The following is a 16,501-nucleotide window of genomic DNA, read 5'->3' as shown; positions in this document are numbered from 1 at the left end:
CTCAGCGGCTCTTCATTTACTCAAGAGTCCAGGCTCATGTCGGTGCGCCAAAACCAACCCATGAGTCCCCTCAAAAATCGCTTGGTTCCTGAAAATCCCGTTCCGAACTTTTCGAGTCCCTTAACCGTTACTTGTCTCGATGGACGGTAAAACCTCTGACGTCGTGCTGTAAGCCTCTCAGCTGGACATGAATTATCGAGGGTCAACCACGTGAGATAAACTTTCGAGGGTTGGTCAGATGGGTTGTGGCTTGATATTTCAAGTAAGACTGGGGTTGTACAATGCTGGTTTTGTCGGTTGAGAACAATATATACCACACAAATACTGCTGTTGATACACTGCATGAATAGTGTATGGAGCAGTAGACCTAGGGTAAGGAGGTATAGGGACGGGCGTTGAGATGTGGAGTCTGGGATGTAGCGATCCGCCAAAAGATCTTGTGCATACACTACTTACTGAACTGGGAGTAGTAGAGTTATCATTGACGACCCCATTTTTTATCAGTACGAGTAAGTTACGAACCCCGATTTTTTATATAGCGGAAGACCAAGACCCCTTAGGTGGACCAGATATCGGTATTGGTCGCTCGACATTGACAACAAAAAGAACTGACCTCAAGACATTCATTAACTTCAACTTCCTTTCTTCTTCACAAAACCACCATCGCCCTCGATACAATCAGCAACCTCGTTCCCTCACTTCAAGTTGGACATCGAAAAGAACAACATTCCTTACCACCTAGAACAGAAACAGTCATTCATTTGATCTGAACACCGACCTCCCAGAACTCAAGTAGAATAGATTGATATTCAGGAGGAATCTCACAAAAAGAGCAAGTAACATTTATTACCCAAAGGTATGTCTGGAGCTTCCTTTGCAATCATGTGAACGTGAGATCCAAAAGATTGGATTGATCGGTGTGGAGCCTACACGCATTGAAGAAAGAGCTTTGCTGATTATAGTTCTTTGTACAGCTCAACACAGTCATTAGCTAACTCAACGCTCATTCACCCCTCACTCATTCATTCATCATCTCAACGAACACCAATACACCCCCAAACAAACATTCACACACTGTCATAAACAAATACGAAATCTTCCAAAATGTTCACTTCATCTCTTCTCACCCTCCTTCTCCTCTCCACATCCGCCTTAAGTTTCTCAGACAAGAACGCCCACGAGTTATCCCGATCAAGAGCCAGAGCCCACTACGCCCGAAAGGAAAGACAAGTCTATTCATTCGAAGTCAACTCCAACTCCACCTCCACCCAATCCTCGATCGAGAAGAGAGGTCAACAGTACGCCAATTCTCGAGCTACATTCTATGATGTTGGATTAGGTGCCTGTGGATGGTACAATAATGCCAACGATTTCATAGTCGCTCAGAACTCTGCTCAGTACGGTGGTGGGTGAGTACACAATCCATTTCCCCTCTATTTGGTTCTGCATAAAAACCGGAGACGTATCACGTGACGGTCATCGGCGATCGCCGGCGCGCGAATCGTTGTGAAATTCCTTGTCATACTACCAAAAATGGGTGTGGCACCACACCAATCGTCCTCTTCTTGACGTCTTTCAAGGCGTTTTCGACCCGTTCTTCATCGTTTCTTCACGCACCTGTGTCATCCTTTCGCTTACCCCTGACCGAATCTAGTTATCCCGGTCCAAACTGCGGCCGAAGCATTTCCATAAGCTACGGAGGGAAGACCGTAACGGCCACAATCGCGGACGAATGTCCCACCTGCCCATATGGGGGGTTAGATATGTCCCGGGGGCTGTTCACCCAGTTTGCAGTGAGTGACCTGCCACTACGAAATCCCAAATTCACTGGAGCATGTCGCTGATCTCTCCACCTCCCTCCCAGTCCGAAGGAGCCGGTGTCTTCTACATGACATGGTGGTACAACGACGAATCGCAAGACCCCACTACGACCTCTGAGAAACCCACCCCCACATCCACCTACACTCCCCCGACATCCACATACGTCGAACCCTCCACCACACCCACACCTACATCTACATACGTTGAACCATCCACCACCTCCTCCCCTGAACCCACTTCCACCAGCTCTTCCACCAGCTCTGTCGAACCTTCCACTACTGCCTCGTCGGTGCTGCCCTCATCGAGTGGTCTGGCCGATACGGTCTTGCAGACCAACGCTACCCTTCCCGCCATCGCCAACGCCACCAGCACAATCTCATCTGAGAATACCGAGACGACTGCTCCGGTCGCTGCGCTGGGTAATTTGGTGCTGTTCAATCAGGCGGTGGCGTACTTGGGGCATATCGTTGTGGTTGGTGCGGAGAACTAGATTGCTTAGGTAGGATTGGATAGACTGTATTGGACATTTCATGTTTTGTATCTCTTCGTTGGTGTTTTGGTATATCTGGCTCTCATAATCTCCCCTTAGTGGATCTGTCACTGTCACTCGTTTAGCGTGACATATTATATCGATGATATCCGTATAAACCCCGGCTTTGCTTATTACGTCTTTGACGAACTTGTATGATTAGTCTATCTATAATGCATCTACAATTGCAACTCTCCCATGCAATCTCCCAAACTCTGTGCATACATTCCTTCCGATGTCAGGAGACTGTATTGTTTGCTCTGCTTATGCTGATACTTGATAACGGGAATGCCAATGTCGATTTCCGGTTAAGTTGTGCCCAGTTACCCAATTAAGGTTCAGGGATTGTGTCACCTCGAACGTCACTAGCGTTGCCTGGGTGACTGTCGATCCTCTGAGACAGTTCTCATGCACTGTGTGTATCTCATTGATCATTCATCCTCTTCATCTTGTAGATATCTCATTGTTCATCCGTCCTCCTCAACTTACAGGCAACAGCTAATCTATAGACACATACATATTGTCGTCTGACTGAACTACAAATCTACTTTTCGCAACCTCACAGCTCAGCATGGCCCGCCCCGACCCTCAGAACGAAATATGGGACAAACACCTACACCCGCACCTCCGTCTCCTCCTTCCCTCCTCCACACCCCCTATCCACCTCGAAGCCCGTCTGTATCTCCCTTTGCCTCTCCCCTTCTCACTCACATCGCATATTAATGTTCTAGGCGAATACTCCACTGTACCTAAGAAGCTTGAGGATTTGGATGATGGGTTGAGGGACGGGTTGAAGGATATGGGCGTGGAGAGGGTCGTGGTGGCTAGTCATCCTTGGGGAAGATTGGGGGGAAGTATGTTGGATCCGTGAGTCGCCTCTACTTCTCGGACAAGCAATCATTATCATGCGATTACACTTGATTTTGCACCGTAGCTACTGGATATGGAGCCGAGCATGACCAAACAAAGGAAGCTAATACTGATGATTACCAATGCCACAACACAGAGTCATAACATCCCATCTGATCACAGCAATATACCACCCCTACCACTCCCACACCACCGACCCATCCACACTCCAAGGCTCCATTCCCGACCCCGACTCGGTACCCCCCTCAGGAGCGGTTACTCCCTCCCCTGCGGAGCTGTGCGGCAAGACAGCGGTGATTACCTATAACGTACGGGGCGTAGGACTTAGCGGGGGTAGTCAACCGTGGCTTGGGACGGGGCATGATCCGGATGATTTGGCGGACATTGAGAAGATTGGGGTGGGGTTGTTGGGGGATAGCGTTAGGGAGGTGTTTAGGTTTGTGAGTTTGGGTTTCTCATCTTATTTCCTTTATCTTTGTGCGTTGGGTGGGATGAAGTGCAGGATTGGAGTGGGTAGACTGTACGGTGGCTTGCAAAGGTAGGATGGGATGGTTGACACCTGAAGGTTAGGGGACAAGGAGTCTTTGTGATTGAGGACAAGCGAGCCCGACCTATCTCAGCTTCCACCCAGTCATTGGATTTGCATCTCAGACCTTGAATCGCAACTTGCTGACTATCTCTCATATTCGCAGGGCTACTCATGGGGATCCCTCCTGACCATCCTCGCTCCCTTCCCCAGCCCAGCTTCTATCCCACTCACCAAGACTCTCCTCGTCTCCCCCGCCCTCACAGCATTCAAAGGAATAACCCTCCTCTCGTCCAAGAAGTTCCCTGTGGCTTTGAGAGAACACCAAAAAGCATTGGGTAATAGACCGATATGGATGGTTTGGGGCAATAAAGATGAATTTACGGGACCTTCGACGTATACGCACTTTGCCAATGAGATGGGTAGTGAGGTGGTCAGGGGGATAGAGGTGGAGGATGCTGAGCATCTTTGGAGGAGGGACGAGGGACAGAAATTGAGGGAGATTATCAGGGATTGGTTGGATAGTTAGATGGACTGCATGGTGAAGATGATACCGTGATTGCCATAGAGAGAAGGGACGATAGGTTGATGGTGGTGATGGTGCTTAAGCGGAGATGAATGTGGCTTGTGATTCTCATCTCCCTCAAAGTTACAGATACCAGGGTAAATTGTCTCAAAGGTATAGATCCAAGCACGGAGAAAAGCCAAAGTGGGGGAACATGAAGATCTGATGGTATAGAGTGGGGAGGACATCACACTTCCATTCGTCAGCCTCTATAGATGTTATAATCACATGCAATCTGATCTGTTAACATCTCTCTGCTTTTTCTGGCAACCCCGATGAACAAGGATCAGACGGATGGAATATGTGTCACATGAGATATCAGTTGATGCCATAATCATGTCAAAAAATGATGATGATGATAACATGATGATGGGTCTTCTACTCGGTACGGTGATACCCGTCCACCAGAGAGACGATTTTATCATAACTTTCAAACCTTCTATCCTGTTGACCTTCTCCTTCCGATCCTTTCAGTCTTTGATCACCATCTCATTTCTCTCATCATCTCTCTACGGCTTATCCGCATATCATTGATTGGAACATCGTCACCATCATCAGTCGCCCCGGCCAAGTTATCAGCACCGGCATCCCTGATATCCCCGATCTTTCGGATCTAATTTCAACACATCTTCATCTTCGTCTTGGACTTTCACTTTTCCACTCTATCTCCCAACTTTGCTTGCATATCCACGATCATACACACAGCATAGCCTCTCATCTCATACTACCATCCAGCTTCACATAGTCATTACAACATTGACAACCACCATCATGTCCCTTCGCTCCCGAGCGATTCGATCTCTAGCTCAACCCCGTCGTCCGACCTCCCTCAACTTACCTCGAATATATCCCACAAAGCTACATCTCAGTACTGCATCTCGACTAAATCGGTCTCAACAATCACAAGCTGCTCTCGCCACCTCAACATCAACGACATACGACCCATACGTCCCTCCACCACCTCTCTCCAGCCCCTCTCGAGGGGATGACGAAGCCCTCAAAGCGCATTTCGACCTCCCCCATCCCACCACCTTCAACGCATCTTCATCAGGATTATTCACCTTCGCTCCTCTCACCCACCCAGAGGCCTTACGTCCGTTGACTGAACGAACGCTAGTCCAGGCTAGTGCGATCGTCCAGAGGATATGCGATGCTCCCCTCGACCCCAGTGGAAAAGAATTGCGCTTGGTAGTTAAGAACCTGGATCGATTGAGCGATGTGTTGTGTGGGGTTATAGATATGTGCGAGCTGGTCAGGAACGTTCATCCGGAGCAGAGATGGATCGAAGAGTCGGAACGGACTTATGAGGTGCTGTGTAGTTTTATGAATGAGTTGAATACTAGTAGGGGGCTGTACGAGGTGAGTGATGGTCATACGACTACGACTGAAATATCATGCGATCGGAAAAGAGACCTCTATCTGCAAAACACTCTGGATCGTCTTGCTCTGAGTGATTGGAAGTATATCAGCCCCAGTCTCAGATCTTTACATCACGCGGTTCACCTCCAACCCTGCTGACTTGAACCACAATGCTGACTACTTCAATCCCCACCAGTCCCTCACTAAAGCCGTCTCCTACCCTCACCCTCAACCCCTATCTTCAGCAGAGCTCAAAGTGGCCCAAACGTTCCTATCAGACTTTGAGCGATCAGGCATCCATCTTCCCCCAGCGGTCCGCCAGAAATTCGTTTCCCTATCTGACTCCCTCCTCTCACTGGGTCGTACATTCCTCTCATTCGCATCCAGCGGTCCATCCATCAAACCGTTGATCGAGCTACCCGAGCCAGACAGGTTACTAGCAGGCATGGGCTCCCAATTCATCGATTCTCTTCCTCGTAAGCGGAGGGGCGGGGCGGCATACGTCGTTCCGGGGAGTTGGGAAGCGCAGATGATCTCGCGATATGCCCGTGAGGGAGAGGCAAGGAGGTTGGTCTATACAGGTGGAATACAGAGGGATCCAGAGAGGGTAGAAGTCTTAGAAGAGATGTTGAAGAAACGTGCGGAATTGGCTGATGTGCTGGGTAAAGAGACTTGGGGAGATGTTACCCTCAGTGATAAGATGGCTAAGAACCCTAAGAACGTATTTGGATTTTTGGATTCTTTGGCAAAACATCATAGACCCGTTGCTGGGCTTGATGTCGGGATACTCCAGAGGTTGAAGGCTACTACCCTCACTGGAAACAATTACGATCTATCCAACGGTACCGCTCATCTACCGCCTCTCAACGCTTGGGACCGAGATTACTTCGCTGAGAAGTACTTGTCGACGCTCGCTCCCACCTCGAGTTTACCACCTATCACGCCGTACTTCTCTACTGGAACTGCTCTATCGGGATTATCCAAGATCTTCAAGAAACTATATGGGATCTCGTTCGTTCCTAAGTCTGTGGATAGGGGAGAAGTATGGCACGAGAGTGTGAGGAGATTAGACGTGGTAGATGAGAATGAGGGGACAATCGGTATAATCTATTGTGATCTATTCTCACGACAGAATAAACCACCGTCCGCCGCTCATTATACCGTCAGATGCTCGAGGAGAGTAGACGACGATGATCATTCCGGTGATGGACTACCTGAAGGGTGGGATCAGAAGTACGGTGGAAGGGGATTGGAGGTTGATGGTGAGATGTTGAAAGGGAAGGAAGGGAGATATCAGTTACCCATTGTGGTGCTCACGTGCGATTTTGGGAATGTCGATAATGGTCGGCCGGCGCTGTTGGGGTGGAATGATCTGGAGACGCTCTTTCATGAGATGGGACATGCTATACACTGTGAGTTTTTCACCCTCTGTTCTGATCTTACCTCGTCTTCGCTTTTGTGCCGGTCTTACTCTATGGAGGTCTACACTGAATGCTGAGACCGTAAAGCTGATTGACTGTTTTGGTCGTAATAGCTATGATAGGCCGAACAGAATTCCACAACGTCTCAGGAACCCGCTGCGCAACAGATTTCGTCGAGCTTCCCTCAATCCTAATGGAACATTTCGTCTCCTCCCCCGAAGTCCTCTCATCCTTCGCGACGCATTACCTCACTGGTGAAACTCTACCCATCCCACTGGTGCAAGCGCATTTGAAGCTCAACCAATCTCTGGCGGGGCTGGAAACCCACGGGCAAATTTGCATGGCCCTACTGGACCAGAAGTACCATTCGATCAAGCATAACCAGGAGATTGACTCGAGTAAGATCTGGTACGACCTTCAATCTCATGTGGGGGTCATCCAACCGGTTGAAGGTACAGCTTGGCAAACCCAATTTGGTCATCTATACGGATATGGAGCTACGTATTATTCGTATTTGTTCGATCGAGCTATTGCAGGGAAAGTCTGGAATACCCTGTTTGCGAGCCCTTCTCTCCAAAATGGGGAGGGGGTGCTAAGTAGAGATGGTGGGGAGATGTTGAAAGAGAAACTACTGAAATGGGGAGGAGGGAGAGATCCGTGGTTGATGATCGGGGATGTCATCCAGGGGAAGGAGGGGGAGGTAGTCAGTAAGGGGGATGAGGGGTCGATGAAGGTGGTTGGAGGGTGGATGATCAAGTAGTTGAGACTAGGTTTTGGACTTGTGAAGTACGAGTACGATTAGATAGATGGGATCTGTTCATTCGTGGTTCAATAGAGTACGGCTTTTCCCTTTTTGGTCGCGATTCAGATATGAATACGTTGTAGCATATAGTAGTTCATAGATTGACTGAATTCATATACGTTTATACGGATGTACGGTATATCATGTTTACGTTTACACTACACAAGGTGGATTTATACCTTGACTTTCTTAACCTTGCCTATCTCCTCAGCTGGATCATTAGATGAACGTTTTTTATGCTGAGATATATCATTTTCGGCGTGATTGGCAATATTCCCCAATGGAGGAACAATCTTGGGCATCGACATGACAGCTTTGAACGTTTTTCTAGCTTCTGATAAGCATGAAAGAACAGGTCAGTATTGATGACGCCCCAGGTGGTCAATGAGAAGGGAAAAGACATACGAGCACGTAACAGTACGTTCTTAGCGGTATTCGAAATGGATTCTTTGGCCAAGTTGGATGGCATCCCAATCATCGTAGCTCTATACCGTCAATTGACAATTAGCTCGTGTTTATTATATTGATTGAATGAAACTATCACTTACAGATTAACTATATCCAAAGCACCCCTTAACCCACTCGAGGGATCCCCATTAGGTCCAGAGGAAAGGATCACACCTTTCCCACCTGTTATTCTGATTACTTCTCTGGCATTGGATAAGAAGTTTTGGCGGTATCGACGGGAAGTCTCTGGGGAGGTTGAGGAGGGAGGAAAGAGGGCGGGGGAGTAGAGGAGCTCGAACTGCGTGAAGGGTCAGTACGAAGTTCGGTAATATGCCCGAACAAAAAAAGAAGATGATCCCGTGAGATGTGACAGTGACTAATCATGGGTGATGGGATGAAAAGCAGGAGGTTCAACGAATGCTTGAGATCCAAACTCACCACCACGCCATTCCGCTGAGCCTGCCTCATCTGCTTCCAGTTGAATCTGAATGTAAATGGTCTTTCGTGCAGTGGGAGAGTGATTATTGATATCTGAGCTCGGCGCAAAGCGAAGAAAACTTGATGTTAGCCCTGCTTTTGACGTTCGGGTTCGAGGTTATGAGAGAAGGTGTGATGGGAACAGACTACCCACCTGATTAGGTCCAGGATTGGATAGGTCCGTACATGCCAATTGAAAGGCTTTATCGCTTGTTGGCGCTACACTGAGTATATCATATTGCTTGAGAGTACTTGTATTCTGACTTGTCTAAGTGAGATGATGCAAATTGTCAGCAACACTGGCTCGGGATTGTGCATTGCGAGGGCTCATGAGCAGAGATAGCACGACTAACCAGAGGATGTACCCTGTTATCATCCAGCCTCATATGATACCTCGTGACCTGCACCATTGGGGACTTGCTCGACGAACTTGAAGCATGGGAGGATGATCTGGGATCGAGTTCTGGGAATGGTACGGCGGATGAGAACGGGAATGGGATAACTTGATTTGAAGGTTCTGAAGGTGTGACCGTAAGTCCAATGACCGAGTAGCCCACTATGATCATAGATGTATATCAGCTGATGGGCCCCTTTCCAGGATGCCTTCTCTCTGAGATGAAGGCTGGGAAGTATGAGGGATAGATAACTTACGATGCCCAGACAAAGCTACCTTCTTTACGAAAACATCTTTATCCTTACTTTCTATCCCACTCCAGCAGTCCTTGGCTGGTGTACTAGCCGTCTGAGGAGGTTGATTCGGTGCAGCTTTGCCTTTCCCTTTTTTACTTTTCTTGGACTGTCCATCGTCGATGTCAGCGGGAAGGGGGAAGGGCTGGTACAGGTCGAAATACATCCCGGTAGTGGGTTGGTGGTATAAGTTGTATCTTTGATGCGTTGATATCTACGCCGGTGAGTTCGTGAGCTATGTAAGGGTCAGATAATTGATGATAAGCTTGCCAGCACTTGTATGGATACACCTCTATACAGCAGACATGCATGCTCGAGTAATTTTTGGTATTGTCACCTTTAAATGTTGATCTCAGAGTGGAGGATGATTGCGAGACAAATTTGATTCCGTTATCGTTATCACCACACCGACGGAGTGTGAGCATATATAGTCAGCCCGATTCAAGGTAGCAATATCGACCTCGACTCATCAACAACGTCCATCCCTCATGTTTATTCTTGCTTCCTTGAGGACAGCCAGCTCACGTTGATCCTAAGAACAAAGGATATCCTTTCAGACTGCGGACGCAAGACCCTCCACTTATCCTAAAAAGGGATGAACTCAGCAAGTGCATTTTGATTACTCAGCATGGTGGAGTAACAACGCAACGTACTCTGACGATGTGGATTATGATTGATTGACTGACTAGCGGAGTTTATCTGATAATTCATACACTGTATACAAAACAACGAGGTCAAATTGCATGTATATAAATGTGCAAGATCTGTTACCTATACAGATGCATCTGCACCCGCATTCCCTAATATCTCAAACATACATATATAGGTACTTGCGAACTTAACGATGACCATCCAACTAGGCCTCATAGGACATAACGGTCATATCGGATCTGCCCTCCTACCTTTCTTACTAGATGCCAACGAGAAGGGTAAAATCCATTTAGTAATCTTACATCGACCATCGTCTGATCTCGGTGTTATACCTACGAAAATTGAGAGGAGAATCATTCGACTGGATGATCATACCGATGAGGGTGATCAGGTCAACAAGAATGCCGTGGAGGGGTTGGAAGTGTTGATGTGAGTCGAGGCATCTTCATCCCCTTCAAGAGATTGAATATCTTCACTCGATCTGACATATCTTATTTGCATTACCGATTATGATGCGCTTTACCATACAGCTCAACAATGTCCGACGCCTCCCTGCACGTCCAACTCCCCCTCCTGGACATACTAGCCGCTTCTAAAACACTGAAAACATTCATCCAATCCGATTTCGGAGTCTCCTGGACCGCATCTGAAATCAACGATTCAAAGGGATTACAGACCCTCGTACCTATAAAAGAAGAAATTAACAAGAAGATGAAGGATTTGGGGATACCTTGGTTGAACGTTAGGATCGGGTTGTTGGTTGATTATTTCTTTGGATTGAAGTGAGTGTTGGTATGAACTCTCTGGATTGAAGTGTATCACGGTGTGTTGGGATAAGTCTTGGCTGACTGTTGAGTATCTTCGACTATCGATAGATTTTTAGGTACAGACGTTCAAAAGAATAAAATCGTGCTTTACAAAGATGCTCTGAACAAACCCCTGAGATTAACGTGAGTATACTTTCTCTCCCATGACCCATCTATCTCGTTGCACCCTTCCAAGCCGGACCTGGCTAATAATTCCCAATTCGCGGCAGATCCTCCAAATACCTAGGACACGCCCTCACCCAGCTCATCCTCACCTCCTCGTCCAACCTCGACTCTCTCAATGGCCGTGCAATCCATATATTCAACTATACCCCATCAGGCCAAGAGCTCATCGACACTTTTCAGAAAGTACATCATCGACAGCCTATCATCGAGCAATATACCCTCGAGGAATATGAGAGAGACTCAGAGGATACAAATCTGGTGATGAGTATCAAAGCTGGTTTATTAAGGAAATGGGGGGAGGATACTTGGTCGACATTCGACGATGAGGAGATCTTGCCGCATGATCCGACGTGGACGGGTCAGAGGGATTTGCAAGATGTCCTGAGGGACTTCATGTAGATCCCTTGTAGCTTCGTTATCGAAGCCTTTTTGAGCTAGATTATCAGTAATACGGGTGATGTAGAAGCGAGAAATATTGATTATATACATGATATCAAAATACAACGTAAATACCCAAATTACCAAGGACAATAGCGTTTCCTAAGTCTTTCAAGCTGGTCTCAATCTGACCAAAACGTCCGCTACCAGACCAGGAACATCGTTTGATCCAGCTGCTATTCCCACAGACTCAGAGATGTCCATATCGCTGCCTATGAGCTACAATCCGTGTCACATCAGCTGAGACTGCCCTTCGTTCATGGAGGCAGCTGTAAGACAGTCGTCCCCATACTCACTCTCGCATCGGCGAACCTCTTGCTCATCTCGTCAAAAGTCAAGGCTAATGTTACGGGACCAATGGGTACGTCGTACTCCATGTGTAATTCACTATCTGATACGGCTTTGACAGATTTTATACCCAATAATGATCGGTAAAAAGCCATAGACGACGAGTACCTACAAACCATTTTTATCAGCTATTGGATGAAATGCGATGACGAGACAGCTGATCGTCCACTTACCATCGACATATCTCATCCACCTTCGTATCTCCCGCTTCTCTACCTTCCCTCACTTCCTTGGCTCGAGCCTCTTCCCTCTCTCTATCCCGACTCAGACGTTGTACCTATGGTACATACTATCAGAGCTATCCCTGTCTCTATCTTGCTAGGGCACGAATTAGAGAAAACTAGCTCACCTCCTTAGCGACTCTAGCGACCTCTTCTCTAGCAGTATCAGTTTGACTCTGAGTCGATGAGATCGCGTCTGTCAACCGTTCCATCTCGACAATTTGAGCATCCAACGTATCATTAGCTTGGGCTGTCGTCATTCTCTATATGACATGATGGGTCGTTGTCAGCTGGGTCGCCATCAGAAAATCAGAGAGGAACGCAAGCTTACATTCTCGGGAGGGTGAGTAGCTTTTATCCTAGCTAATTCAAGTTCCATATCCCTTATCTGCTTTTGTAAAGCTTGAGCTTCGGCCAACTTCTCCGACATCGCTATATGTTCTATATGGATTGGGGATACATTTTCAGCTGAGCGGTCCTGCCTCGAAAGAGAGATCTCAACTGACTCTGAGCATTCTCTTCAGCCAATTTAACAGTCATACTTCTCATCTCCTCGATTGTCGACTTGGTTTCTTTCAGTACAGCTTTCTTCTCAGCGTTGATTCGTTCTACATTCCAGATATTAGGACCATCAGCTAACGCATACCAGATTCATCTGCAATGTAGCTGGTGTCTCACCTCGCTCTTCGTTCTCCCCTTGTTCTACTGTAGGCGGTTCCTCAAGCATTATGGAAGATAAGAAATGCCTTTTGGCTTCTTGTTCGAGATATGTGAATTTGAGTCGTCGGAAGTATTCCTACAGCATTACTTCACATTATCAGCTCTTATCCCTCTTGCTGTGGTAGTATCGACGCATCCGGGAAGTTGAGTGTCATGGTCCTCCGACTCACCTTCTGCGATTCCATCTCCTCCCTCACTAACACCGGATTATTAGGATCCAGCATCATAGCTGAATCGTTGCTGTTCAACGTGACATCCCTTAGAGCTTTCTCCTGGAATCGATCGCGATGTTGTAAGACATGAAAGCCTGAGGAGACTTCGGTTGATATACTATATCCAAGTGTGAGTATGGCAATCACCCTGTGGCTCGAGGTAGAGTTGTATGGTCCAGACTAGACTTACTGGTCGACTGCTTGGTGCAGACTTGATCCACCCGAAGTAGAAGCGTGCATCGTGGAGGGATTTGCAATGGCTGCCATGATAGTCTAGAGCTGAGGTGGATGGATCGAGATATATGTATCCCAGGTTGAGAAGGGAAAAGCTGTTTGACGAAGAGAAAGAAGACGGGATGCAGATGCATGAAACTGTCAACTAAATTGATTGTTTACACGTTATTTCTCATCATCCAAGATACACGCGACTGTTTTCCCGGAGATTGGTCACATCTCCATTCGCCGTGCCTGTTACGCAAATGTCGAGTGGAGGTTGAACGATGCCATCTACAGCTCACAGGCATTGTTGACACCGTCAGAGTAGTAGTTTTATTCATCTCATTCATGCATATATCATTGTAGTCAAGGCCAACGCCAACAAATACGATTGCCAGCAACTTATCGAAATGACCAGAACCACCTCAAAAGCCATCTCATGCCATGTCAGACTCCGGCCCCCTCATCCGTCGGACGGGAAGATCAACCCTGAGGGAATCAAGGTAGAGGGGAACAATATTGTAGCATTGAATAAAGAGGGGGACAAGAAGTACCATTTCGAGTGAGCTTGCATTGGCATGGCTAGAGTCTCATGTGAAGCTGACTATCATACCCCGATAGACTGGATAGATGCCATTCGGCCTCGAGTACACAGGAAGAAGTATTCGACAGTCTGAGACCTATGTAAGCTGAATCCGCTGCTCAATGAGCCGAAGCTGACATCGGAACACAGGATCGAACAAGCGCTGAGCGGTCAGGTGAGTTATCAGATCACTGTATTCCGTTCACCATCAGCTCACAACGATAAAAAGAACACCACGATATTCACTTACGGAGTGACAGGATCAGGTAAAACGCACGTAGGTCCAGCTAGCGAAACAGTGTCTGATTTGGAATAACATAGCTGATATATACTCATAGACTATGCAAGGCTCTGCCTTAGATCCTGGGATCATACCGAGGACTGTACAGGTGAGCTGATCACCTTTTTTCTTAACCTGACGGTCGAAGCTCATAGCACCTACACAAAGGCAATCTTTCAAAGCCGATCAGAAATGCGATCATCAACGTTGAGAATTGCTTTTTCGTATGTGGTAAGTAGTCGACTCTTTTTACACTGCTCGATCATATCCTGACAGTATGCATCCGGTCATAGGAAATCCTCAAGGACGAGGTATACGATTTGTTAGGTGATCGATCAGAGGTAAGCTTCCTTCTCATATAAATGCGCAGTGGGTTATCGTCTAGCTTACAATGGGGTTCCGTGTCAGCCAAGAAAGAGAGACATAAGGATGTCCTCAGAAGGTCATAATATCATTCCAGATCTGATTATACAACCCAGCAATAGCGTCCAGGAGTTCAGTGAGATATACAAGTAAGTATACCGTCCATCACTGCCTATGACATCGTTTATCAGTATGATAGCGCTGCCGCCAAAACACGTAAAACGGCATCTACCAAACTCAACTCGTCCTCCTCTCGATCACATGCAATCTTGACCCTCTATCTCGAAGCAAGGGATGATGCCAATCCCCTACAAGTGAAATATGGTAAAATTTGTGTAAGCTTTCCGGTATCGATCGTGGTTGGACAGATTAGCTTACTGCTTGGTATAGCTGATTGATCTTGCCGGATCGGAGAACAACAATCACACAGGAAACGATAAAGAGAGGATGAGAGAGGTGAGCCAATACATATTGAGCTTCTTCTAATACTTGCTGATTTGTAAGACTATGGCAGAGTTCTGCGATCAACACATCCTTGACGATTCTAGGCAAGGTTGTGGATGCCCTGAACATGAATGCTGAGAAGGGCAACACCGATAAGGGAGGTGTATTCGTACCATACCGAGAATCCAAGCTTACCAGATTACTTCAAGGTAGGCTGAGTAGCTGAGAAGCAGTTGCGGTGTATCTCAGCTGATTATCTCATTTGAACAGATGCTCTCGGAGGTACCTCACAAGGATTATTGATTTGCTGCTTGGCACCTGGAGAGAAGTTTGCTAGAGACACCATCAATACGCTGCAGTCAGTTAATCATTTCATGATATTGAAAGACTTTAGCCGATATTTTGATTGTCCACAGGTTCGCCAAAAAGTCCAAATCCGTTGAGAACCGTCTGACTATACCAGATAACAGTAAGTAGCTGTGATTGCCTAGAGTTACAAGTATCTGACAACAGTCGAAATCGCATCAATATCAGACTCGAGGAGAGTTTCCGTGCCATTACCACGAGTCACCAAGCCTCTCAGCTCGAATGCATCGTTCAAAATCCACGCTGGACCAAGACAGTCTGCCCCGACAGGTGGTCGAATGGCTTTGTCGAGTCTGTCTACCAATACTAGACCCATGAGAGTGACGAATGTCAAAAAGCGACTAGACAAGGAAAATATTGCGGGAGTAGCGGTGAAGCAAGAGACAGTGCAAGAGATGGGGATCAAAGGAATGACGGATGAACAGCTTGATCAGAGGGTATGTCAGCTTTGAAGGGCTTATTGTCGTTCCGTTCAGCTGATATGGAAATAGATTCAGAAGATAGTCGCTCAACAAATGGAGAGAGAAAAGGAGAAGTCAAACGCTTCCATTGTTGTTCAGGCAGAAGAAATCAAGCCTGGTGCATCAACACTGTCTGGTGATAACAACACAAGCATATACGCCTTATCCCCCGAAGAACGAGATACCAGAGCGAGAGTGATAGTCTCCCACGCTAGAAAGCTACACCAAAAGTACGCTCAGCTATTGCCACCTGACTTGTCATCGGATTGATTTAACTGAATTTGTGTGTGAATGTAGTGGGGATCTCCAACAGGCATTATCGCTCTACAGAAAAGCGTATGAATACGTACCGTCTAACAAGAAATTATCAATCAGGTAAGCTCCATCTCTTGTCATCCTTAGAGCCAACAGAGCAGCTGACCCAGTACCTTGCGAACAGAATAACGGAGATTGAACTTTCTCTGGAAGGGATCTTGCCTACGTTGCAGCACGACGCACCTAGAAGCGGGATGAAAAGATCTCATGGCCATTTGGATAACCTGGCTGAGGTCAGCATGGAATCTCCCTTGAAGCGAGGGAGGAGTTGAGTGACATGCACGATGGACGGGTGGAACTCGCATGAAGAGAGGATAATGGAATTAACGACATTTGATGAGAATATACTTCATCTGGGTTTATGAAGTGTATATAATTTTGGTATTT

The 16,501-nt window shown here is 47.0% G+C and overlaps 7 protein-coding genes across 7 annotated transcripts; 5 read left to right on the top strand and 2 right to left on the bottom strand.

The window, feature by feature from the left end:
• Positions 1-1,104: 1,104 nt before the first annotated feature.
• I302_105191 (uncharacterized protein) lies at positions 1,105-2,311 on the top strand (the record flags this gene model as incomplete). The annotated part of the gene is made up of 3 exons (XM_019195058.1): positions 1,105-1,409; positions 1,655-1,793; positions 1,865-2,311. 3 exons carry the CDS (start codon positions 1,105-1,107, stop codon positions 2,309-2,311), a joined length of 891 nt encoding a protein of 296 aa, XP_019042771.1.
• Positions 2,312-2,921: 610 nt separating this feature from the next.
• I302_105190 (uncharacterized protein) lies at positions 2,922-4,275 on the top strand (the record flags this gene model as incomplete). The annotated part of the gene is made up of 4 exons (XM_019195057.1): positions 2,922-3,217; positions 3,357-3,456; positions 3,508-3,660; positions 3,913-4,275. The coding sequence occupies 4 exons, from the start codon at positions 2,922-2,924 to the stop codon at positions 4,273-4,275; spliced, it is 912 nt and encodes a 303-aa protein (XP_019042770.1).
• An 807-nt stretch (positions 4,276-5,082) lies between these two features.
• I302_105189 (uncharacterized protein) lies at positions 5,083-7,851 on the top strand (the record flags this gene model as incomplete). Its single annotated transcript, XM_019195056.1, has 3 exons — positions 5,083-5,670; positions 5,867-7,082; positions 7,205-7,851. The coding sequence occupies 3 exons, from the start codon at positions 5,083-5,085 to the stop codon at positions 7,849-7,851; spliced, it is 2,451 nt and encodes an 816-aa protein (XP_019042769.1).
• A 215-nt stretch (positions 7,852-8,066) lies between these two features.
• Positions 8,067-9,670, bottom strand: I302_105188 (uncharacterized protein; the record flags this gene model as incomplete). The annotated part of the gene is made up of 7 exons (XM_019195055.1): positions 8,067-8,227; positions 8,299-8,378; positions 8,442-8,638; positions 8,779-8,871; positions 8,972-9,085; positions 9,171-9,373; positions 9,469-9,670. 7 exons carry the CDS (start codon positions 9,668-9,670, stop codon positions 8,067-8,069), a joined length of 1,050 nt encoding a protein of 349 aa, XP_019042768.1.
• Positions 9,671-10,348: 678 nt separating this feature from the next.
• On the top strand, positions 10,349-11,546 carry I302_105187 (uncharacterized protein; the record flags this gene model as incomplete). The annotated part of the gene is made up of 4 exons (XM_019195054.1): positions 10,349-10,584; positions 10,686-10,937; positions 11,031-11,105; positions 11,192-11,546. The coding sequence occupies 4 exons, from the start codon at positions 10,349-10,351 to the stop codon at positions 11,544-11,546; spliced, it is 918 nt and encodes a 305-aa protein (XP_019042767.1).
• A 150-nt stretch (positions 11,547-11,696) lies between these two features.
• Positions 11,697-13,353, bottom strand: I302_105186 (uncharacterized protein; the record flags this gene model as incomplete). Its single annotated transcript, XM_019195053.1, has 9 exons — positions 11,697-11,804; positions 11,882-12,041; positions 12,107-12,210; positions 12,283-12,417; positions 12,486-12,595; positions 12,661-12,762; positions 12,833-12,950; positions 13,045-13,204; positions 13,277-13,353. The coding sequence occupies 9 exons, from the start codon at positions 13,351-13,353 to the stop codon at positions 11,697-11,699; spliced, it is 1,074 nt and encodes a 357-aa protein (XP_019042766.1).
• A 359-nt stretch (positions 13,354-13,712) lies between these two features.
• Positions 13,713-16,386, top strand: I302_105185 (uncharacterized protein; the record flags this gene model as incomplete). Its single annotated transcript, XM_019195052.1, has 17 exons — positions 13,713-13,864; positions 13,924-13,986; positions 14,036-14,060; positions 14,115-14,162; positions 14,224-14,274; positions 14,334-14,396; positions 14,459-14,506; positions 14,574-14,677; positions 14,728-14,863; positions 14,919-14,984; positions 15,043-15,181; positions 15,243-15,330; positions 15,389-15,441; positions 15,507-15,775; positions 15,830-16,029; positions 16,097-16,174; positions 16,239-16,386. The coding sequence occupies 17 exons, from the start codon at positions 13,713-13,715 to the stop codon at positions 16,384-16,386; spliced, it is 1,731 nt and encodes a 576-aa protein (XP_019042765.1).
• Between the last annotated feature and the right edge of the window lie 115 nt (positions 16,387-16,501).

The sequence above is a fragment of the Kwoniella bestiolae genome, chromosome 3 (assembly GCF_000512585.2).
Source record: "Kwoniella bestiolae CBS 10118 chromosome 3, complete sequence".
Lineage (NCBI taxonomy): Eukaryota > Fungi > Basidiomycota > Tremellomycetes > Tremellales > Cryptococcaceae > Kwoniella > Kwoniella bestiolae.
Note: the sequence above shows the minus strand (reverse complement) of the source record. Positions and strands in the feature narration are given on the sequence as shown.